This window comes from Castor canadensis, chromosome 5 (assembly GCF_047511655.1).
Source record: "Castor canadensis chromosome 5, mCasCan1.hap1v2, whole genome shotgun sequence".
Lineage (NCBI taxonomy): Eukaryota > Metazoa > Chordata > Mammalia > Rodentia > Castoridae > Castor > Castor canadensis.
This window is the reverse complement of record NC_133390.1, coordinates 97,513,872-97,539,280: the sequence shown is the minus strand read 5'-3', so window position 1 is coordinate 97,539,280 and position 25,409 is coordinate 97,513,872. Positions and strand designations below refer to the sequence as shown.

Below are 25,409 nucleotides of genomic sequence, written 5' to 3'. Positions count from 1 at the left end.
GCAGCATGAATTAGCACGAAGGTTAATTCTTTTTTGGATATTAATCACCCCTAAATTTCGCTGGAGGTTCTGGTCTAGAGGGAAGTTGCAGTAGTATATTTCCCCTGGCTTTCTGATTTTGAAAGATGCTCATATAGGCACCTTTACTTAATGCTATCAATTGTCGACACTTTGCCCATTGAAAATAAGCTTCAGACATCATAATACCTCATTGCTGCATATGTCAGCGTGTGTTTCTTAAGAATAAGGACATATGTCTATACAATCACAATTCCATTCTCCCACCTAAGCAAATTAATTCCACAATATCATTTAAGATAGGGTTCATATCTGAATTCATCCAATTATTCCCCAAATGTCTTTTACCACTATCCCTTTGCCTCCAATTCAGGACCCAGATAAGACATACAATGCATTTGTAAAATTATATTTCAAAAGACTCTATGCACATGGACTATTTGATCATGGCTTTGAGTCCTCAATATGAAAAGAGCAATATAGATAATTATCATGTGTGATTAAGAAAGATGAAAGCTCCTTGCTGGAAGTGACTCAGAGTCACGAGGAAGAAGGTAGTCTCACTCAGCTTCCTGTAGGTAGTCAACAGATCTCAGCTTCAGTATTTTCCATCATTGGAAGTTGGTTACTTCATTAGGTAACCTGTTCTACTATCTACTTACCTCTTGAACAGTCCTTATAATAACAATGGTGAGAACTCACCAGGAGATATATTTGCTATGAATCAAATGAAGCTGGGTTTAAGACACTTTTCTAAAATTACAGCACTCCAGCAAAGGACATGTCTTGTTACTTTGAAACTTTATCAAAAGGATAGATACTATTTTATATGCATTACATGTTGAATACATTTAATAGATTCTTTTTTTTATCCTTGTAACCAGTCTGATGAACATCCTTTCAATTTAGGAGGAAAGGAAGTCTCAGAAAGCCAAGTCCCTGTACACAGTTATATCACCAGCCACTGGGGGAACTGGGCTGAACTTAGGTCTGATCATTTTGGATCCCTTGTCTTTGTCACTAAACTCATTCAAAGCTAAGGATGCATATGATGAGACTCCCGGATCAGGTGAGAGGGCGGATGTCACTAAATCCTCTTCCAGACTGTAATTCATGATGCCTTTCAACTTTGCTTTTCAATGTCTGCGAAGGGGCATTCTTTTATGCTCATTAAGAATATTCACTATCAACAAAATGCAGAAATAATGATGGCTTTTTGTGATAAGATTTAATGAAGAGAGAGAGAGAGAGAGAGAGAGAAGAAATTGGAAAACCTTACCTTATCATAAATTGTAGCATTTCGAGCTGCTGTTGAGACCCACACCTCCTTGAAGAATTTGTCACTCACTGGATCCTGAATGTCCTCACTTGGGTCAGAAATATAGCCAAGGACAACTCTGAAATATAAGTAACCTCCAAGTTGAGTAACTGAGACAAAGAAGTTTGCTGACCATGTTATTTCTAATGATAACAGCAATTCATGCACTCAACCATAGGAGTCAAAGGGGTTTTTTTTGGGGGGAGGATGGGGATCAAAGAAACCATTAAAACTAAAACTAAATATATATTCCATCTATCTATCAATCTATCTACCTACTATCTATATGTCTGTCTATTTATCTATATTCTAGCACTCAAACATGTGCCAGATCCCTTTCCAAGGACTGCAAGGACTTTGTGAAAAAACAATTGTTCTTATATTCGTTTTGTAGATAAAGGAATCAAAGCATAGAGAGTTAAAAAAAAAAAACAAAAACGTGTTTGAAGTCATACAGACCTCAAGTGATAAGTGTTAGAGTTGCGACTCCAACCAGGGCCAACTGTCTCCAAAACCTGTGCTTTTAAACATGCCATGGCCTTCTTTCCTTCCGTCTTTCCCTCCTTCCCTTCCTTCTTTGCCTCACCCCCTTTCTTCTCTTCCCTTCCTTTGGGCCAAACACTATGCTGAACTCTTGGATACAGAAATAAATAAGAAGAATGTGCAATTCCTTGGGTAGTTAAATTTGGTAAGTGAGACCAAAAGTGAAGAAAAAAACCACCCAAAAAGTAATGAATTATAATTGTCAGACATAACAGAGTATGCTTTAAGAAAATGAAATTGGTGTGGTCAGGGAGATTTTGCTTTTCCCCCACCTGCTTACCTAATTCTCCCTACCATCATTTTAAGATTCAATACAAGGTCAGCTCTACAAAGCTTTCTTTTCCCTCAGATACTGGGGATTGGAACCAGGGTTTGTGTGTACTAGATAAGAACTCTACTACTTGAGCCACCCTACCACACCAGCTAGATAAAATTGTTTATAACTCTCCCTTCTCCTATCTTCCAGTTAATCCAGGGAAATTTTAACATTCTTCCATTCTTCCCAGCTGTGCTTCATATATGCTTTGTTTTGTTGGTGGTATTGGGATTTTGAATTCAGGGCTTCACACTTGCTACACAGGTACTTCACTGCTTGAGCCATGCCTCCAGCCCTTTTGCTTTGGTTATTTTGGAGATAAGGTCTTGCTTTTTGCCCAGGCCAGTCTGGACCTTGATCCTCTTATTTTAACAAGTTTCCTGCCTTCACTGGGATGACAGGGATGCACCACCACAGCCAGCTTTCTCCCATTGAAATGTGGTCTCATGAAGTTTTTTTTTGCCAGGGGTTGTCCTGGAACTGCTATCCTCCTGATCTCAGCCTCCCAAGTAGCTAGGATTACAGGTGTGAGCCACTGGTGCCTGGCTTATGCTTTGTTTTTCATCAGAGCACTCACAATATTTTATGTACTCTCTTTTTAACAGGCTCACTTTCCACTACTGGAATGTAATTTCTTTGAGAAACCACAACCTGGCTACTCTCATATCCCTAGAGTACCTGGCATAAAAGAAACCACATACTAGATGTTGACTGACTTCATCATATATAAACAGGAGGCTAGAAATAGTAAGAAACCATCAAGCAAGTGAGACAAGTTTTAGAAATCATATTTGAGAATCATAATAACTCTTGTTCTTAAAGAGGGCTCTAGAATTAAAAAGCACTTCCATTTTTATCCTGTGAAGTAGAATGGGGAAGATGATTCCCATTTTGTAGATAGGAAACTAAAGTTTGGAAATATACTAGTAATTAAGGTAAAATGAGACCAAAGCCTTTTCTCACAGGACTTGTAGGTTCAAAAAAGATCAGAAAGGCTTGTACTACTGGAAAGAGCAATGGGAAAACAGGCCATATAAAGACTTTGGGTGTTACACTGAGCGAGATGGAGACTCCCTGTAGACAGCAGACACAGGAGTAACAGCATCTGACTTACATGTCAACATAGTTGCTGGATTTAAAGTAGACTGTGGGGGGCAAGGGATAAAACAGGGAGGCTAGTTAGGAGCCATGGCAGTAAGAGAGAGTGGCTCTAGTCTGGGTGGTACTGAAGGCGAAGATAGAGCCAACTGATTTTACTGAGTGGAAAGGATCTGAGATAAAAATGGGACATCAAGGATGACTAACAGATTACTGTCCTGATCAACTAGAAGAATGTTGTGCCATTGGCTAATGGAGATTTCTGTGGGTACACCCAGTGTGTGGGAGAAGACCAGGAATTCAATTTGAGCCTTCTGAGTTATCTATTAAATATGCAAGTGGCAATGCTGAGTAGGCAGTGGGATAAACTGATCTGGAGTTTACTACAGAAAGCTTGGCTAGAGATAGAAATCTGAGAATTGCCCTCATCTTTGTGCTTATAAAATCATATACTTTTTACTGAGTTCACCAGAGGAGTGAATGTAAACAAAGACAAGGACCTAGGTAGGGTAGCTCAATGATAGGGAGAGGAACAACCAGCAAGGCTGGAGGACAGCCAGAGGATGGGGTGTCCTGCAGTCCATGGAGATAAAAACTCACCAATGGGTTAACTAATATGGACATCATTAGGCTTTATCCTCTATTTATTTATTATTTAAATAAATGTAGATTTACATCATCAGTTTTATTGTCTGAAGAGTTTTCTGGCATGTGAAATTTATGTCACCAATTATTTTATTATGGATATTTGTGTGGTTTCTAATTTTTCATTTTTTTGAACAATGCTACAATGAACATAATCTATTCATCAGATATAATATTTGTGAATTTCTGTGGTTATTTCATTAGGAGAAATTCTAGAATTAAAATTTCTGAGTCAAAGAATAAGCAACATTACTCCAGGAAAGGCTGTACCAACCCAATGCCCTTCACTCTGCATTTCTTTCCAGTTGCCTCCAAAGTTATTAACTTGTGAAAAAACTCAATTTTATAGGGATTAAAGGAAACTCATTTTAGTTTTAGTCTTCACTTTTTCTACTATATAAAAATTCTTTGAAAGAAATGGAGCTGGTACCATAGGCTCAGTGGGATTCATGACTTTTATAACCTCAACACTTCCATTTCCACTTCAAAAAATACCTCCTTCAGACAGTATGGGAATAATTTAAAAATAAAGATTTAAGGGTTGCTGTTTGCACCTAGATGCTGGCTATTAACTGAAACTCAAAGCAAAATGTTACTGCATCAAATGTGAAGCAGAGTGCATTATGACAAAAAGTCAATTATGATAGTAGTTTTAATCTGGGCCAGGTCTAAGGAGCTGAAAACATAACTGAGAGTATTTCTGTCATGTTTCTTTTAAAATAAAACAACAGGCAAGGCAATGTACCCACCAAGTTATCAGTAAAGGGTGTGTTTGTAGGAAAACTATGTAAATAAGTCTATAAGGGAAATATTTTGCAATGAATTATTTTCCTTGTCAGTTTTTTAATTGTGAGAAAATTACATTAAAATGCACAGTAAAAATAACATGAAGTACTCTTTTTTGGGGGCACAGAACTAGGGTTTGAACTCATGACCTTATGCCTGCCACTCCTCCAGCCCAAACACTACTTTGATTTTATGCTGATGTGTATTTAGGATTTAACTGTAAAAAGTAGGAAGGTAGAAAAACTGCAGAAAGTTATTTCTGTTCTTTCCATTCCTCATGTCTATCACTTTAAATGGTCCTGAGCTCTACTTGGGTGGGTAACTGTTTCTGTTGAGTGATGGTTTTATCAGTAAAGTTTGGATAATTTTCTAGGACTTAATGAACTGTTCAGCTCACAGTTGTGACATTCAGTGCAGTACTCTGATGGTTGACTCTGTCTGTATTTAGAGTTGATTTCACGTTGAAATGTGTCTCTCGATTTCTATTCAAAAATAGCCCAGATGGAAAATGGATTGAAGCTGCATTTTTTAAAGTGAGAAAATGGCTGTGCTCTAGGCCACAATATTTATCTTTGAGAACATTTCCTAATAAAGAAAGGCTAAAATTGACATGAGGTTTCTGTGGTGCTTTGTCATTGGATAAAGCAAAAATAATTGTTCAAGCACAATTGCCTTTTTAAGACAGTGTGAAAATTGCCAGGAAAAATGAAAGTACCTAGAAATACACTTCTCATAAAATGCAAAGGATCAGCATAAAAGAAAAAAACGAGTGATTTACTGGCCATAATGAAAAGTCTAAAGGCTTACTGAAGAACAAAAGAATTGAATAAATTGAAGCCCGTACATTGTTTTTTGGTTGGATGACTCAATATTGGAAAGGTAGCAATTCTTTTTATATTGATCTAGAAATCTGCCACAATCCCAATTTTTAAAAAAACTAATAAGGATGTGACAGAACTTGAGTAAATAATTCTAAGGTTCAAGTTCAAGAATGAATACTTAAAAATTGTCAAAATTATTAAGAAAAGAAACACTAATTTGAGGAACCAGTATGGCAAAAATAGTAATGAACTGCACAGCCGCAGTAGTGAAAGGGGTACCATGATGGCAGGCAAGTGAACAGACTTTTAATATCATTTAATAGAGCGAGGGAAAGTTGAAATACACGGCAATTCCATATATCATAAAGAGGCACTGACGCTTAAACAGGGAGGGTACTGTCACACATGATAAAACTCTGGGTCACTTGGTTCACTGGGGAGAAAAGTTAAAGCCCCTGCCTTGTTTCTTACATGAAAATAAACCTCCCTCCTGGGCATGGTGGTACATGCCTGCAATCCCAGCATTTAGGAGGTTGAGTCAGGTCCATGAATTCTATGGCAGCCTGAGCTACATAGGAGATGCTGCCTCAAAAAACAAACAAACAAAAAACTGCCCATGTTATAAGAAAAAGGTAAACTCAAACAGATACTAGAAAAACCATGAGTAAATGTTTGATCTTGGGCTGAAGAAACTATTATAAGGATATAAGAAAAGGGGAATATTTGATACATTTGTTTAATAAGACTTGAGAAGTTCTCCTCCAAAACTCTATTAAATAGGATTAAAAGGCAATTGACCAACCATATTTGTAGCATATTCAACAAAGGAATTAACATCATATGTAAAGTATTCATAGGTCATTAAAAGATAGTAAAACAGATAGGCACTTGTGGCTCATGCCCGCAATCCTAGCTACTCAGGAAGCAGAGATTAGGAGGATCACAGTTCAAAGCCAGCCAGAGGAAAATAGTTCATGAGACCCTATCTTGAAAAAATCCATCACAAAAAAGGGCTCATGGAGTGGCTCAAGGTGTAGGCCCTGAGTTCAAACCCTAATACCACACACACACACACACACACACACACACACACACACACAAAGACAGTAAAACATTCCAAAAAATGGGCAAAGGTCATGAACAGACCAGGTAATTTGCAAAAGAACAATTATTCATGACTAAAAACCACATTTTTATAAAACCAAAAAAAATGCAGATTACAATAATTCCCACTTGAAATCCAACAAATTGGCAAAGATTAACTAAGATAATGGAACTCAGTAAAAATAGAAGGAATAAAGATGGCTAGTTATAAAACAAGAAGTAAGAGGGAAAGGATTATGGAAACAAGAAGCAAACAAGATTGTCCCTAAGAACATAAGCATTTTTTATATTGGCCAAAAATCTACCAAACAGTAAGGTATTCATCTAAGGAAATATAGTACATACATACAATGCAGTATGATGCAGCCATTGGAATGTTGTACAAGAAGGGCACCTGCCTGTAATCCTAGCTATTCAGTAGGCAGAGACAGGAGGATCACAGTTCAAGGCCAGCCCAGGCAAAAGTTAGTGAGAGGAGATGATCAGCCTTGATTCCAACAATGCTTGGAAGCCTTTACTTTCTAACGTTCATCTCCCTCTTTCCCTTTTTGTTTTGTTTTATAGAAAAGGTAATGGATCGCCTACAGTGATGAAGTACAGAATGAGCTCCTAGGGGATGATGGGAATTCCTCAGAGAACCAGAGGGCACATCTGCTTGATAATATAGAGAGGCTGGAAAGGTCATCTCAGAGGCTAGAGGCTGGATACCAAATAGCAGTGGAAACCAAGGCAGAGATTCCAAGATGGCGGCTAGAGGGAGGAAGCAGAAAGTGTGCCTCCTAAAGTAAAATCTTGGAGAGATGCTGGAGATACACCTTACAGGAAAAACCACCGAGAAGAGGCAAAACTTTGACTCCTCTACACCTCCAGCCTGCACATAGCATCTCCACTTCACATTAAACAGAAAAACCAGGAGGGTCCCCGGGCTGCCAGATGCCCACGCCCAGACAGCTTGGGAAGACAAGGACAAGGTGAGCTAAGCGGTACGTGGTACCCCCACAGACAACCCTGGGCCAGATCAGCATAGCCCCCTGGACAGACCGACCTCCACCCAGGGAAAAAAAGAGAAAAAAACAAACTGAAATAAACAACAACAATAAAAAAGACACATAGCAAAGAGGGCGGGCACCCTGAGTGCTGAAGGGGGGGAGGGGAATCCCTCTGGGAACTGTAAACACACACGGCCTGAGAAGGCAGGAGCAGCAGCACATGCCCAGCAATCAGGAGCAGGAAAGCTTGTAAAAGCGTGGTGGGAGGAAAACTCCACAGGAGAGGGGGGAAGATCCACTTCCCATGTGAACTGTAAATAAACATGCAGGCCTGAGAAAGTGGGTGCAGTGTCACCTCCCCCAGTGTGCTTGGAAAGGGGAAAGCTTGTATCAGAGGCTCCCACACAGGAGAACTCAGAACAAACAAAGCCTGTGGGGCCAGGTGAGTGTTAAGCTCACCCCAGAGATCTGCATAAATAACGCCTCCAGGCACAGCAGGCTGATAGCCATTCACAGACCTGTCTCCAGACTTTTTTTTTCTCTCTCCCTACCTTTGATGAGAAAACAACCAAACTACACCTGCATGCTGAAAAACTTACTGAAACTGTATTGCACTTGAACTTGAGACACTTTGTGGGTTTTTTTTTTTTTGTTTTGTTTTGTGTTTTGTTTTAGCTTTTTTCCCCTTTGATGAGACAATGAGAGAACTACTTCTGAGGCACCATCTCCAGGAATGGAGGCTGAGGAACCAACATCAAAATTATTAAGACTGAAACTTTGTTGCATTTGAACTTGGAGATTTTTTTTCCATTTATTTATTTATTTAATTTATTTTATTTTTTATTTTCAATCCTCTCTCTGTCTCTCTAATGCCTGTTCAGCTTACTGTTGATTAGTACACTATCGCTCCCTGTTTATATCTTTGAAACTTTTGTTTGTTTGGTTGGTTTTTTTTTCTACTTGTTTATTTGTTTTTCCCTTTTTCTTTAACTTCTTTGCTTTCCCTCTCCTCTCACCCTTCCATTCTAAATATCTCCATTGTTATTATTACAAGCTAGAAAATACTTACTTACACACAGTACAGGGACAATACCAACACCAAGGGCAATGACAGGAAGACAGAAAAAACAGGGAAACCAGTTTCCCCACAGCAAAAAATTAGTACAGGAACCAGAGGGAAATGAAGAAAACAGATATTCAGATCCAGACTCCAACAAAATGAAGATAAACTATGCCAAAGAACCCAATGAAACCACAAGACCAATCTAAAAGAAGAAATACTACAGGTAATCAATGAGAATTTTATAGAGATGATACTGAATATGGTCAACCAAAATGTACAGGAGACACTCAAGAACTTCCAAGACAACAAAAATAGAGAATTTGAAAAAGCACAAGAAGAAATAAAAGAAACCATAGAAGCACTGTATAAACACGAAAGTGAAACAAAGAACATGATAAATAAAGAAATAAATGAACTCAGGACAAAAATAGACAACATTAAAGAGGAAATGGCCCAGTATATGGAAAACCTCAGAAAAAAGAACGAAACAGAATTGAAAAACAAAATGGAAGGCCAATCCAGCAGAACAGAACAAACAGAAGACAGAATCTCAGAACTCAAAGATGAAATGATAATTAAAGGAAAAACAGAAGAACTATTAATTAAACAACTCAAGACCTGTGAAAAGAAAAGGCAAGAACTCACCAACTCCATCAAAAGACCAAACCTGAGAATCATGGGCATTGAAGAAGGAGAAGAGGTACAAGCAAAGGGAATGTGTAATATATTCGACAAAATAATTACAGAAAATTTCCCGAATCTAGAGAAATCTATTCCCATACAGATGCATTTCTATACACTAATAATGAACAAACTGAAAAAGAATATATGAAAACAATTCCATTTACAATAGCCTCAAAAAAAATCAAATACCTAGGTGTAAACCTAACAATGGATGTGAACGACCTCTACAAGGAAAACTATAAACTTCTGAAGAAAGAGATTGAGGAAGACTATAGAAAGTGGAGAGATCTCCCATGCTCATGGATTGGTAGAATCAACATAGTAAAAATGTCTATACTCCCAAAAGTAATCTACATGTTTAATGCAATTCCCATCAAAATTCCAATGACATTCATTAAAGACATTGAAAAATATACCGTGAAATTTGTATGGAAACACAAGAGGCCACGAATAGCCAAGGCAATACTCAGTCAAAAGAACAATGCTGGAGATATCACGATACCCAACTTCAAATTATATTATTCATATTACGTATGTTATATATCAAACATTAAAATTGTTAACACACTAGCTAGGATGTGGAGAGAAGGGATCCCTTACACCATGTTAGTAAGAATGTAAAGTGGTACAGCCATATGGAAAACCATACGGAGGTCCACAAAAAATTAAAATGCAAACTTCCCCATGATCCAGCAATCCCACTACTGGGCATGGCCAAAGGAAACAAAACCCACATGTCAAAGACACATCTGCGCTCCTATTTTCACTATACTACTATTCATAGTAGCCAAAACATGCAGCAACCTAAGTGATGAGTGGATAAAGAAAGTGTGGTACATTTACTTACTGAAAAACTATTCAGCCACAAAGAGGATGAAATGTTCATGACAGCATGGAAGTAACTGTTGCTATGAGTTATGTGAAGAAGACAGGCACAGGAAGAAAAGCACTACCTGATCTCACTCATGCAGGAATGTATAAAAGGCAGTCTCATAGATGAGAGCAGAATGGTGGCCACCAGTGCTGGCGAGAGTTGGGGCAAAGGAGGGATGAAGGAAGGCTGGTGAGTAGTTACTAAGGTTTAGTTGGGTGGGAAAATTTTCTAGTGTCCTATTGCACAGTAGGGGGGGGGCTACAGAAAGTGATGAAATACTATGTTTCAAAGAAGCTAGTAGAAGGAATTTTGAATGTTTTCATCACAAAGAAATGTTGAATGTTTGAGTAGGTACATATGCTTATCCTGATTTGAACATTATACAGTGAGAAGATACAGCGTGACATCACATGGTACCTTGGAAATATGTGTAATTTGTGTGTCAGTTGTAAAATAAAATTTAAAAATTGTTAGCACTGGATGGTGGTATTACAGATGAATTGTTCTTTTTTTTTTTGTATTGGCCAAATTTCTACAACAAAAGAGTTACAAATCAGAATTCTCTCCTTCTATAAGTAGTATAGATTTAAAGAGTAGAAAGAAGGCTGCCACTTTAAAGAGAATATGTAAGTCCTTCTAGAACTGAAAAGAACTATTTGCTTCCTTATATGTAGGCAGTCATGGGTTGATTAGCAGGGTCATAATTTAAAATTCTCCCCTGTTAAACAAAACAAACTAACATTAGCAGTTCATTGAAACACCAATGGTTTGAAACCAAAAATCGTATGTTCTCCCTCATATGTGGACATTAGATCAAGGGCAAACACAACAAGGGGATTGGACTATGAGCACATGATAAAAGCGAGAGCACACAAGGAAGGGGTGAGGATAGGTAAGACACCTAAAAAACTAGCTAGCATTTGTTGCCCTTAACGCAGAGAAACTAAAGCAGATACCTTAAAGCAACTGAGGCCAATAGGAAAAGGGGAACAGGTACTAGAGAAAAGGTTAGATCAAAAAGAATTAACCTAGAAGGTAACACCCACACACAGGAAATCAATGTGAGTCAATGCCCTGTATAGCTATCCTTATCTCAACCAGCAAAAACCCTTGTTCCTTCCTATTATTGCTTATATTCTCTCTACAACAAAATTAGAGATAAGGGCAAAATAGTTTCTGCTGGGTATTGAGGGGGTGGGGGGGGAGGGAGGGGGCGGAGTGGGTGGTAAGGGAGGGGGTGGGGGCAGGGGGGAGAAATGAACCAAGCCTTGTATGCACATATGAATAATAAAAGAAAAATGAAAAAAAAAAAAAAGAAAAAATTCTTACTTAGCAAGACAATGAGTAACAGAGGCACTAAGTGCAGCAATAAAAGCTGTCAGAAGATATTGACAGACACACAGATTTGGGGAGATGGCTTTGCAGAGCTCTTTGAATAAAGATTACAGAATGAATGTCTCTGGAATGGAAGCTTCTCTTGGTCTGGAAAGCTAGGTTGGGACTGGTAAGAACGAGGGAAATGGGTGCCGTCTCTGCAGGGTTGGATGTGCTCAGTAATGTGCCTCTCTGCTGCAAGTGATCCAGTTTCCAAACAAGACCATTAATACAAGATTAAAACAACCGTGTGACAGTGCAGTGACCTTCCCCAAGCAACACAAAGCATAGCCTTAGCTCTGTGAGGGGCACTTGCTGTATCTCACTGTAGTGCCGCAGTCAAGGCGCCATGGCCAGGATAGGTCTAGAGTCATACAGGATAGAACTAGAGTCGTCATACAGGATAGGTCTAGAGTCACACAAGATAGGTCTAGAGTCATACAGGATAGGTCTAGAGTCAGAACACTACTTCCTGACCAGGCCTGAGGTGGGAGAGTGATCAGGGTGTTGCACAGACAGGGGGAAAAGCAGTATGTCTCTATGGATTTTACTTCTTCCTTGCTTATTTCTGAGGCAAGAAGTCATCAGACAGTACTGAGCAGAGGAGTGACATGATCTGGAAGGTTCTAGAAGGATCACTGCAGACAAGAATGACTTCAGGAGCTGGGGGCAGGGAGAACCCAGCCTTCTGGGATCCTCAGCAGCCCCTGCTTCCTGGCCCGGCGTTCCCTCTGCCTGACTACGCGTTTGTTCAAATCGCCATCCTCTTGTTTGGGATTACAGATTTGTTCAAAACACACAGCCTCTTGCTTGCGATCGGGATCGTTCATATCTGGAGTCATCTTAAACTTGAGCATGAGGTTTCCTCATTTAAATCTGACATCAGCAGTCACTGGCATAACCTTATACTAATTCACACTATATCCCTGTATTACTGAACCATTCTGATTTTTACAAATGAACTTTATAAACTTAAATAGGTCCTAGATGGTTTGAACTGGCCTGGCTCTAAATCAATTAATATATTTAAAATGTTAGTTTGTTCTATAACACATAAAAACAATAGCGCACTGGGCTGGCAGAGTGGCTCAAGTGGTAGAGCACCTGCCTTGCAAGTGTGAAGCCCTGAGTTCAAGGCCCTTGTACTACAAAAAAAAAAAAAACAAACTAGAGTATTAAAACAAAAAATGTTTGTGTACTTTGTAGTCATTTTGCACACTAACGTATACATTATTTACTGTGGGAAACACTGTTCTCGACAAGAATCTGGCATGGCAGGAGTGCTAAGGACAAGAGGTCACCCTGGGCGCCAGTGCCCCCGATCCCGAAGGCGAGAGAGGCAGATCTTTGGAGAGCTGACCTAAAGCACTGCAGCCGAAGTCCATGAGCAAAGCGGCCGGCCTCGTACTCTTTTCCATCCATCACGGCAGGCACTGTCTCCGTGTCCTGCACGATGACAGCCATTTCACTGTCACGTTTCCCCAGCAGGCTGCGGTCATTGATGTTGGCAGAGCCTGAAAGGAGAAGCAGTTAATGTGAGGGGCCTTCTCATGGCAGACACGGGTGGGTGTCCTCCACACTCAATTCCTCCTGCTAATAAAACCCTGATTTAGTTCAGATTATCTAGGGAAGATGCGTCTTAGGGAGGTGGGGCCTTCCCTATCCAAGTGGTGAATGTGCATCAGCCTCAGCCAGTCTCCAGAAGTTCGTTAGCTAGTCACTGGCTAAAGAATTGGCACTGGCATAGTTCTGGCCAATGGAGCATGAAGGAAAGTCTTCCAGGGGTTTCTGAGGAAGTTCTTCTTTGCATAAAAGAGCAGAAGGCATGGGTACTATCTTTTCCAGCCTTTGGATATTGTCTTGAAGTACTGCATGAGGTCATGATTCTGGGAACTGTTGCAGCCATTTTGCAACCACAAAGGAACAAACAGACAAGCTGAGGATGGAGAAGAGAAAGAGGAAAAACTCTGGTCTTTAGGTCACTAAGCTAGCCACACCAGATCTTTCTGGCCTTCTATTATATGAAATAATACATTTTCCTCATTGTTTTGCACACTTACTAAGTTTTCTCTCTGTGGCTCAAAGGACTCTGATACAACACAAGCACTTGAAGAAAAAGGCATGCTTACCAGCTTAGTACAGGAGATGGCTTTGCTTTAGGGTCAAGATTCAGGCTGAAGAGACTTTAACTCTTTTGAATGTTAAAGCCAAAGAGAACATTTCAGAGCTATCAGTCTAATCTCAAATGCAGCTTGCCACAGTTGCTGTGGATTTTCCCTTCTCTTGCCTCACTTGTGAAGTATGCCAACTGCTTCTATCAACTTCCCTCCATCCTATTTTTAAATCCAAATGAGCTGAGATGTTGACTTTCATGTGTGAAGGGCAAATCTTCATATTAGTTCAACCTGAGTTTTCTGCCTGTTCTCTGCTGCATATTCAGAAACCCCAGCACGTTTTCTGCATTAATAACTGCAAATCCATGGTTTTGAATCCTTGAGGTGTCCTACAAAGTACAGAAGGGGCTCCAGTGGCTTTTCCCCTCTTGTTCCTCTTGTCCTGGCTTCTGCAGAGCTGGAGTTGAGGGGTCAGACTGGGCTAGGTGCCCTGGCTGCCCTTCCTGACCAGGGCAGCTGGAGTGGTATGTGATAACAGCCCTGCATTACAGAAAGTTCCCCACAAGATTTAATTGCCCTGTGCCAGAATATTGTCACAGAGTTGATAACTATGGCCATGAACAGTCATGACCCCAGGTGACAGGAAAATATTGAGCACCCACCAGAAATTTGGGAGCGCTACTGGAGTGCTGTAAGGTGGAAATCTTAAAACATTCTGATCTGTAAGCAAGAAATCATCCTTTTATTCATACACTTACATTTTAATTAAGCTATAAAATTTGCAACCATATTTTTGGACTTCACAGTTGACCAGCACTAATTGGGCAAGTCATCTAATCCTTCTCAGCTTTAATTTGATCTTTCATGAAAGGAGATGATAAAATAGACCTTGTAGGGTTGTAAGAATTAAGTAAGACCTCGTGAGAGCCCTTGCTGTTCTACAGATGTTACCATTCCTGGCATTATTTTCAGGTATGTATTAGCCCTAGAATGTCTGTATCAGGACACAGTGCCCAAGGAAGGGGGAATTTGCTGGAATGCAGCATTTGTATCAAAACCTCCTCTCTGGTTTAATCTCTCCTCACTCTGGTGTGAGAGTTGTAGGGACCCTAAGAATAAAGTTCTCATAGTGCCACTTTGGGGTTTCATTCTCCACCTCCTACAGCAGCTGAATGGAGACATCCCTGCTCTGTTTACGGGCAGGAAAACTGGGATGGAAGCAAGCCTGGAAAACCTCCACATGCATACAATCTTACACTGAGCCCTAAACCCTCCCATCACACTGGGCCCCACATTCTCCAGTGTAGGGACGCAATTCTGGCATTCTGATCTGGAATTCTTAGAGACAGGGTTTGGTTCTTGTCTTTCACGAGCTGATCTGGAGTTGCTCAGAGCACTGACTCTCAATTATATCAGATAAATGAGTGGGTTACTGCGTAATGGGAAAAAAGGGATGAAAAACTTTTGGACGCACTTAGTAAACGTGATACAGATAATGGGATATTGGTGGATGTCGATGCGATCTCCAGTCGTGTTGGTAAGTATTCCTGTATTCTGAAAACCATATTAGAACAGCAGATACAGTATTTGGGCATGCTCTCATTTCTATATAACACCTGCAGAAGAAGAGACTAGGATGCACACGAACCGTTAGTGAGGGGTGCTTTCTAGAGAACACACAGGGACAATAGGGGAATTTTGACCTTTTACTTAATACATGTCCACAGAGTCCAACTGTTTACAGCAAATATGCATCATCTTCATGTATTACTTTTTATGGTAACTGCATGCCTTGTTTTTATCAGGCCCTTGCCTTCATCATTTAAAACCACTTAATCTTTAGAAAACGGTCTTATTCTGGGTCAGATGTTAGGAAACCTTGTAATTTTTGGAAATACAGAAAAACCACAAAGAGTTTATGAAAAAAATATAAGTGTACTTAAGCATCCCTGAATTCATCACCTAGGCTGGAAAGGCCATTAGCACATCCCAGAATCCCTCAGGCTGTTTCCCATGCATGCCCACCTCTCTCCAAGAGGGAGACTTGTGTTTCTCAGGTTCTGCCTGTTTTCCTAAACAAACAATGCTTTACTTAATTTATATAAATGAAATCAGATTGCAAATGATGTTATGAAATCTTTCATTTGGTATTATGTCTTTGGGATTTGTCTATATAACTTTAATGCATTTATTTTCCTTCAATAGAAACACCAGGGGTTTATTTATTTTTTCTACTATTGATGGATGTTCGGGGAGCCTCCAGACTTTGGTGTGCCACACAGTTCTGGGCTTCATAGTTGACTGTTTGTGTCTTGGCTTGCACGGTAAGAATTGATCTAGGCTCTGTGGACTGCTGAGATGTAGGGCGTGAGATTTTACTAGGTAAGACCCGAATATTTTCCACAAGTGGTTTCCAACTTGTGCTCCCTCCAGCTGTGGGTGGGACTCCCTATTGCTCCACAGCCTTGCCAATACTTAGATCGCCCAACTTTTTAATCTTTGCCAGTCTAGGTATTTCAAATATTGTTATTTGTGTGATTAGGTGAAAGAGCATAAATATGTTTTCACGTGTTTATGGGCCTAGGGCCTATGGATATGTTCTTCTGATGAAGTTCCTATACAATTCCCTTGTTCATTTTCCTTCAGTATTTGTCTTTTCTTATTGACTTGTAGGAGTTCTTTATGTGTTTTGAATATTAAGCATGTAGCACCTGTATTCTTTCAGTTTGTGGTTTATCTTCTTATTCTCTTTATAGTAGCTCTTAATGAATACAGTTCTGAATTTTAATGCAGTTGGCTTTACCTGTCTTTTCCTTTGTGGTTTGTGCTTTTTGTTGTATCTAGTTCAAGGCATTGTGGATCCTTTTGTGACAGGAAGAATAATATCCCCCAAGGATGTCTATGATCTGATGCCGAACTCCGTCAATATGCAGCATGGCAAAAGGGAATTAAGGCAGCACGTGGAATTAAGATTGCTGATCAGCTAACCCTAAAATCAGGGGATGGTTCTGGATTATTCAGGTGGGCCCATACAATTATAAGGGTCATTAGAACTGAAGAATAGTCACAAGGAGATGTGATTACAGAAGAATGGGTTGAGACTTTTGGGAATTTTCAAGATGTGACCTTCACAGCTTCAAAGATGGAGGAAGGGAAACAGGAGGCAAGGAATGCAGGTAACTTCTAGAAAACTTCTAGAAGGAATGAATTTTCCCCTAGAGTCTTTGGAAAGAAATGCAACAGTCCTGTTGACGCCCTGATTTTAGACCCACCGCAGACTTCAAGTCTACAGAAATATCACATTATAACTGGTGCTTTAAGCCACTAAGCTTGTGGCTGTTTGTCACAGCAGAATAGAAACTAACACACCAACTCTAACCTGTTTTAGTTTGTTTTAAAGGCAAACTGGTTCTTCTACTGAGCCCAAATGGGCTACCTTGTGGTCTCCACCCACTTGCATTCTCTCTGCCTGAAATCATCTCAGCTTGGCGTTCTTTACCTAGGAAGCTTTATCCAAAACACCAAACCTTCCAGTTCCTGGGCCCCAAACCATACCAACTAGATGAAAATTACTGGAAGCAGAATCCAGGCCTTGGTATATAGCTCTTTCCCTGTATCCATCGTCAATCTATCATTCTGCTTTTTGTTTGTTTGATCCATTGTGAAGTACTACGCCTACATGAGTAAGAACTCACCTAGACGATGCACGTATTTTAAAGCTTCCCAGGTAATTCCAATGCAGCCAGGGTTGGGAACCAAAGGACTAGATCTTTTTTAAATAAGTATGATCCCTCTTTACCAGGGAAGACTTTCAACTATAAACCCTATGTGCCACTCTCAAGCTTCCCTAAAAATACTAATTCTCATAGCTCCCTCATAGCTTTCCCACCCATCCACGTTGGCTGATCCAGCAGTATCCACGCTGGCATTTCTGGTGAGAAGGAGAAGAAACACCTGTCTCTCCTCTACTCATGAGCTCCGTGAAGGCCACAGCCCTCTGTTACGAATGTTTTACTCATGGTTTGCTTCTCCCTACAGGGCTTTGCAGTGGATTAGGAAGCATAAGAAATAACTGTTTCACTTAGCCAACAGGATGCACTTAAATTCTACTTAAAAGACAGCCTTGATTTGTTCAGGAGAGCAAGTAGATGTTATCTTAGTGAAGTGCTAAAGTTAAAAGCAGATGAAAAGACTGGATTTGGTCACAGATTTCATAACTAGAAGGGCTACCCAGGGCATCAGGTAATCAAACCTATATAAAAAAGATATTTATGAGAGAATAAATATTTCCTTGTGAGGAAAATATTAGGGTTAAAAACTAGTATAATCTTTCTTTTGTCAGTCACTCGATAATTCTGGCATAAGTTTGCATGTTAGAAAAATTAATTACAAGTTACTTCTGCTTTCTTTAAGCTCTTAAATAGTTACTTAACATTTGTAAAAAAAAAAAAATTTTTTTCCTGTGGTATTTGGGGTTTGATTTCTGTTTCTTGAGCGTGATAGCAGGAGCTTAGTTCCTCGAGTCATGCCATCAGCTCTTTTTGCTTTAGCTACTTTTTGGATAGGGTCTTGCTTTTGCCCTGAGGGGGGCTTCAAACCTAGAACATCCCAAATTCCACCTTCTGAGTGGCTGAGATTACAAATGTGAGCCACTATACTCAGCCTCTAAAATGTTCCTGAGGCAGGACAGCTAGGGTAAGGTGATAGAAAAATTAGGAAACATGTCAAAATAATAATAATAAGTGGGTCCAGGAGCTAAGGCAGACCAGAACTAAGGCTGAAAAATCACCGGAGCAGCAAGAAATTGATCAGCTTTGGAGAACGAACAGATCTGCATTCCTTCCATCACCCTCTCTGTCTCTCTTCGATGTTAAATGGGAGATATGCTGCCCCCAGGTGAGTGAGTCTAAGAATAGAAAGTGCCTGGTTTTTGTAAATCTGTGGCCAGGAAAAATACCTAAAACAAGACCACAAAGAGAAGATACCTTTTGATTGTGATGCCATCACAGACCCTTGTCTCCATGCTTGGGTGATGGTAACAAGACAGGATAACTGGCAAGCTGCTATGTGACCGGACACCCAGGTGACCACTGGAAAACCCCAGCCTACTTAGGGGATATAAATCCCTTGGGAGGAAGACTGCCCATTGAGCCTTAGCTTATTCTTCCTTTTCCTTCTCTCCCTGCTGTGTGTTCCTCCACTAAATAAATCTCTGATGGCCTGCTACCTTGCCTGCCTCCTCTGTGGGTTGTTTTAAATTCATTTCATCATTACCCCAAGTTCCTGGATTTTCGGTGGAGGATTGCAAAACTGAGTAGAGTTCCCTTCTTCTCCTGGGAAAATCTCCTCTTTTCCAAATACCTTCCCAGTGACTTTCTCAAGACACTTCTCAAACTGTTCTGAGGACTTTTAAACATTGTTTCCTGTGTTATAAACTTAAACAGGGCTGACATGTTAGAGAAATCACAACAAACCTGTTTTCTTTTTTTTCCACTGTGATAAAATGAACAAAAGAACCGGGGAGAATCTCCTGGGGAGAAATCTGTTCTTTAAGGTGCAATGCCCTTAGGAAAGGATAAAAAAGAAATGCAGTCTCCAGGGACTGGCAAGCCCTCTTCACAGTCTCAGGCCTTCTTGCATCTTTAGTTTCAAAAGAGTTGATAAGAATTCTGTGCAAAACAGATCAATTATTTGCAGCCTAAATAAACTATAGCCTTCAAGGACTCGGAGACCTTTCTGGAAAACAAGCCAATTAAAAAACTCAACAAACTTGTTAGCTCTGTGAGTGAACACTGCTTTGCATTTACACTTTATGTAAAGTAAAGGGGGCTGAAAGTCAAACCGACCTTTCAAAGGAAAATATTTACATCTGCCAGTTTTTACTTCAAGAGTTCTGAAATCTTGCAAAAGAGATCAACTGAATTTTACTATGTTTATGTTTACCATTTCAGCAAACATCAATATTCCTCTCTTCCTGTTGCAATTGCCAAAATTAATATAAAAATATTCTGGGGATGGCTTTTGAAGAAAAGGCCAGAACAGCTTGGGGAAAAGAAGAGAAACATTGTGTGTTGATGGAATAACAAATCTCTAAAGAGCAGTGAATGGAAAAAAGAAAAGATGATTTTCTTAAATGCCCTGCATAAATAGTAAAAGCATCAATCTCTCCAGTGCTTTTTCCATACTCGTGTGTGTGTGTGTGTGTGTGTGTGTGTGTGTGTGTGTGTGTATACATACACTGTGGTCTACACATTTTCTGGCTTCAGAACTACTTTTCCTTTCTTTTCAAATCAAACTCCAGACAAGACAATACCATTACTTCTAGATACAAGATTTTCTTTTCTCAGTGGAGGACAGAGATGGAAAAGGCATATTAACTGCCAAAAAATTTTATAACACTTATGACATTTAGTTTCTTAAAGAATAGGGAATTTTCTTATTGCAGCTGAGAAATGACATTTTATTTAAAACAGATGAGCAGAATTCCCCATAGTAGGCTACATCATATCTCCCAGCAACATGCCTTTGCCCTCATCAACTCAGTTATCTGACTGGTTATTAATTCTCTCTCTCTCATCCTGGTCTTCCAGTGTTAATGTAACACACTATTAAAAGGCAAAACAATTCAATGATGTTTGAATAAAGCTTTCAGTGTGTATAAAATTGGGATGAAGCCAAACATCTACCTTTCTGGCCAAGTAGCTTTGATCTGAGTAGAATGTATAACTGGTGCCTCTCTCCTGAGTCAGCAGAAAAAGGCCTTTGTAGAAATTCACTGTGTATCCTTGATAGGAAAAGACTGTTGACCTTAGCATAGGCCTACATCACATCATTAATACACAACCCCCTCACACACCAACAAAGCTGGTCAGCTCCACCCTGATTAGACACCCAAAACACAGACATCAGAAAAATAACAGCAAGCATATCGGCAGCAATATTTTAATATCCACCTGACTTTGACATACCTTCCGGCTTATGGTAATGGTTACACAGATGTGGTGTAAACACATACAAATTACCATGAAGTGTTCTTTCATGATACACTTTCTCTGCCCACTTTGCTCCCTCCAACCTCAGAAATCTAGAAACTTGGACTCAAAATAAAAATAAGGGAATAATGAAGGTAATGAGATCAGGAAGGTTATTAAATTACTGGGTTAAACCACTGCCTTGAATACTGTAATTTGAACTGCATCTCTGATTCTTTATAGATTTTAGAAAGGATGCAAGAGAAAGTGACCGTGCAGAAATGTTTTAGATGTTATATATTATATTACTGTATTTCTCTCAACTGCACAGGAAGTACAAGAAAAGCAGTACGAAAGAGTGAGGCATGGGATAAGCCAACTGGCTAGGACATACTTACCAATAATGACAGTGTTATCATCAGCAATTAGCAGCTTGCTGTGGACATAGATAAGTTCAGTGACTAGATTTCCTTCTAGCTCTGCGTGTGTTCTAAGACCACAGAATGAAATGTAGTTTATCCACTGATTACCAACTGTAAATTAAAAAAGAGATTACTAAAATTAATATTGTAAGAGGTGCTTAAACTGCTTTTGCTGCAAGGCACTGACTCCTTAATTGGGCACATGAATTAACTAAACACATGAGAAAAGCTTGGCACCCCATCTCCATTTTGTACCTGTTGTCCTTTGTTCTGAGCTATTCTCTCCTGCAGCCACCTTGAAATCAAGAAAGGACGGGAAAGTTGGCAGAGTGACTCAAGTGATAGAGTGCCTGCCTATCAAGCGTGAGGCCCTGAGTTCAAACCCCATACAGCCAAAAAAAAAAAGGGACCAGGAATGATTGATAACATCTTTATGACAAGGGACTGAAACTTCCTGTAAGGAATAGTGAAGACTTGCAGGACAGACCACTCTCCAAATGAGGACAATTACCTATAATGATGAAGATGCACCCTGGAGCAGGAGTAATCATCTCATGGGAACCAGATTGCTCCCCTCAAGTGATAACAGTGATAAAAACTTCTCTAGAATCTCTGTAGGAACCCTCAGACTGAGATAATGGTCAACCAGAACACACCTGGGACTGGGACTGGGACTGTTTAACTATGCATACCTTTGGCCCCTGCCCCCAGTTCTTTTGTCTACTTAAACCTATAGCTCATGTCTGTACCCCGAAGATGGCTGAAGATGAGCTGAGTGCTTACTATGTCTCTTCCCACAGCGTGTCCCCAGTCATGTAATAAATCTCTTTCCTCTGCCTATGCCATGCCTCTTTATTTGGCATATAGAGGTGCAGTGGCTGGACCTGGCATGTGGAATCCCAGGAGTTTGGGCCTTGGGTTCAATATGACTATGTTTAACAAAGTCACATTAAACTTTATTGTTTTTCAAAACAAACTTAAACAGGCTGCTTAGAACACACTATAATATAATATACTACACACACACACACACACATACACACACATTTCAGAATTCACCCAGGATCTTTTTTCACTATGTGGGGAGTTTTATATTGTTGGATGGCTGTACATTAAAAAAATCATATTGGAATGTTTTCTGTCTTCCTACTCCTGAGGCAGTCCAAAAATTGTATTCAGATATGAATTAAAAAAATTTTATTTTCATGATTTAACCACCAGTGGAAAGTGATGATTAAAGCTGAAGCAGAACAGATAACCCAAGACATCAATGTGACTTCAGCTTCCATCTCAGTTGACTGGGTTGCAGTTCAAGTCAAAGACAGGGTATGTGCTGAAGCCACCTGATGTCACACAGTGTAAGCACATTCAACAGCAGTTACATTTGACTGCTGTTGGGTAAGTAAAAACACTGGTAATTTAAAGACCCTTCCCCTTTTAGATCATCAAAATGAGGAAATGAAGGACCCTTACTACATTTGACTTACGGGGATTTTCTGCAGAGCAAGAGGTACCAGGTTTGTACCTTAAAGTGAAGGCCATTCATGTGACAAAGAAATTGATTCCATACCAGGCCAATGCATAATCATTATCCTGGCTTGAGTGTTAGCCACAGAATATTATGGTTTCTCTCCCACACTGCAGCTGTCCTGGATAGGTGAGTTCTGATAACAAGAACAAATGGAGTGAAACCAAACTGTCACAAATTCTAACAGGAAGACAGTACAAGTCATGCTCTGTTTAGTGAACTTTCTGTTTATCACTGTTTGGATATTTTGGAAAGAAACTCATTCATTGGTTACACGAAGAGCTTCTTCCATAGATAGACAACCTTGCTCAGATGTATAGGAGTGATCTTATACAGCCGTGTTGGACAAGAGTTGATGTGTTTGTGTACTAGTGCATGGTATGGAAAAGTCATTTCTAATCTTGAAGTTTAATCTAAAGTTCCATATAATGAGATTTTTGGAAATTAATTTCTTCCCCTGCATGTTAATGTTATCCCCTTTTAAAGTCGTCTCTGATCTAGAACACTTCTTTGAAGTCCTCTATGCCCATAAAATTCTTGGAAAACATTTCTAATATGATGCCTAATTTTGATAAATATTTATATAATCCTCCATTTCTCCTACAACAGTACAGGCACTGGATCTTCACAGCTTGATATCCATATCCTTGCAGAGTACTAAGAAAAGCAAAAAGGTTGAATAAATGAGTGAAAGGATCAGTGGAAAAGTATTCAAGTGACAGATAGTATTTCAAGCTTTTGATTTCTCTGTACCATCCACAGCTGGCTTGTGACCTACAACCTACAACTTGAAGACACAAAGCAGCTATTTAAAGGAATCATGGAGGAAATCTGTGGGGGTAAAGTAAGTATTTTTTGCAGTAATTTCTGATTAAAAATTCACATCGAACCATGTAGTAACCAGTGGTTCTCAGTGTGTTTAAGGAGCACCTCTGAGGGATTTGTTAAAAGCAGAGTCCTGGGCTGGGGGGTGACTCAGTGACAGAGTGCTTGCCTAGCATGCATTTAGCACTGAAAGTAAACAAAACAAAACAAAAATCCAGCAGACTACTGTGACCCTGCTCTGAACTGTGACTCAGCAGAAGTCAATTCAGTAAGTGCTTTAGGGAATACTGCCTGTGAGTGACACTGCTGTAGACCTTTGGTATTTACATGCTTAAGATTAGTAATACACATTCAGAAAATATTACACTATGACCAAGTGAGATGCCTTACAGGGAGGCACGTCTGCTCAACATGAGGAAATGCATTAACATAAGGCATCCTATTGATGAATCTAGGGAGAAAAGTCATATGATCATTTTAGTATATGCTGAAAAGCTTTTGACACCATTCAGCATCCTAAAAACACAAAAAAGAAGGAAATTACTTTTCAATATGATTAAAAATATATAATATATATGGACATAATATGTCTATGCATGTGTGTGCATATAATCAATGCTATTTAATTTTTATTTGGAAGTATCAGCCAATGCAGTCAGTCAAGCGAAATCAATTACATAAGCAGTAAAACCATCTCCACTTGCAGAGAAAATCAGTGATAAAATGATCTCTGACAACAAAAGAATCACATATAACAGGATATAAATTAACATATAGAAATCTATATGTTAAATAAATGCTAAATCTATTGCCCTTATACACACACAAAATAACTATTCAGAGAATCACAAACAGAATCCCATTTTAAAAGACTTAAAGAAGGACTGATGGAGTGCTCAAATGGTAAAGCACCTGCTTAGCAAATCCGATGCCCTGAATCCAAACCCCAGTACAGGCAAAAAAAAAAAAAAAAAAAAATTAAAATACTTAAAGAAAAAAAATTAATGGAATATGTACTAAATTTCATGAAGAAAAATTTTGAACACTATCAAGATGCAAGAATAGACAAATAAAGAGGAACCCCTTATACAAGGACAGAACAAGTTAACACTAAAAGGTGTCAACTTTTCCCAGGTTAACTTATAAATTTCATGTGATCTCAATAAAAATACCAACAACTTTTTATGGAATTAGACTGCTTGATATTATAGCTCATAAACATACAGAAATAACTAGGGAAAGTTGAAAGAAAAGCTATGAGGAGGCATTAGTCTTATTAGATATTAACACATGCTATAAGTCTATTTAATTATAACAGTGCAGAACACAAACAGACAGATAAGCCTGTGAATGCAATAATAGTAAGTCCAAAAATAAACTGAAGTACATATGGAATTTGGTATATGATAAAACCACATCTCAGGTATCTGCTTTAGTTTCTCTGCGTTGAGGGCAACAAATGCTATCTAGTTTTTAATGTGTCTTACCTATCCTCATACCTCCCTTGTGTGCTCTCGCTTTTATCATGTGCTCATAGTCCAATCCCCTTGTTGTGTTTGCCCTTGATCTAGTGTCCACATATGAGGGAGAACATACAATTTAGGACACGGATTCTTAAGTAAGTGGTGTACTACAGTAAGATAGCCACTTGAAAAAGTTAAACTTCAAGAATTTTAGCAAGAATAAACTCCAAACTGATCAGAGATAGAAATGTAAGCATACAAAACCAGACAACTATTATAAGAAAACAAGAGTGAATCTTCTAGAACCTAAGTACAGGGAAGATTTTGTTAGTATCCAGTCAATAAAAGACTGACAGTGTTGACTAGATTACAAACAACACCACCTTTGCTTGATGCAAAATACCACAGGCAAAACTAAAAGGCAAAATACAAACTGGGAGAAAGTATTTGTAG

The 25,409-nt window shown here is 39.3% G+C and overlaps 1 protein-coding gene across 6 annotated transcripts in view; it reads right to left on the bottom strand.

Annotated features, from left to right (window-relative positions):
• Pld1 (phospholipase D1) overlaps nt 1-25,409 on the bottom strand; it is a 197,817-nt gene that overhangs the window by 3,766 nt on the left and 168,642 nt on the right. For all 6 annotated transcript variants that reach the window (XM_074073779.1, XM_074073780.1, XM_074073781.1 and 3 more), the window contains 3 exons: nt 21,117-21,251; nt 12,994-13,147; nt 1,298-1,415 (listed from right to left, as the gene is read on the bottom strand). In XM_074073779.1, coding sequence (XP_073929880.1) covers nt 1,298-1,415; nt 12,994-13,147; nt 21,117-21,251 — 407 coding nt within the window. The remainder of the gene's footprint in view (nt 1-1,297; nt 1,416-12,993; nt 13,148-21,116; nt 21,252-25,409) is intronic.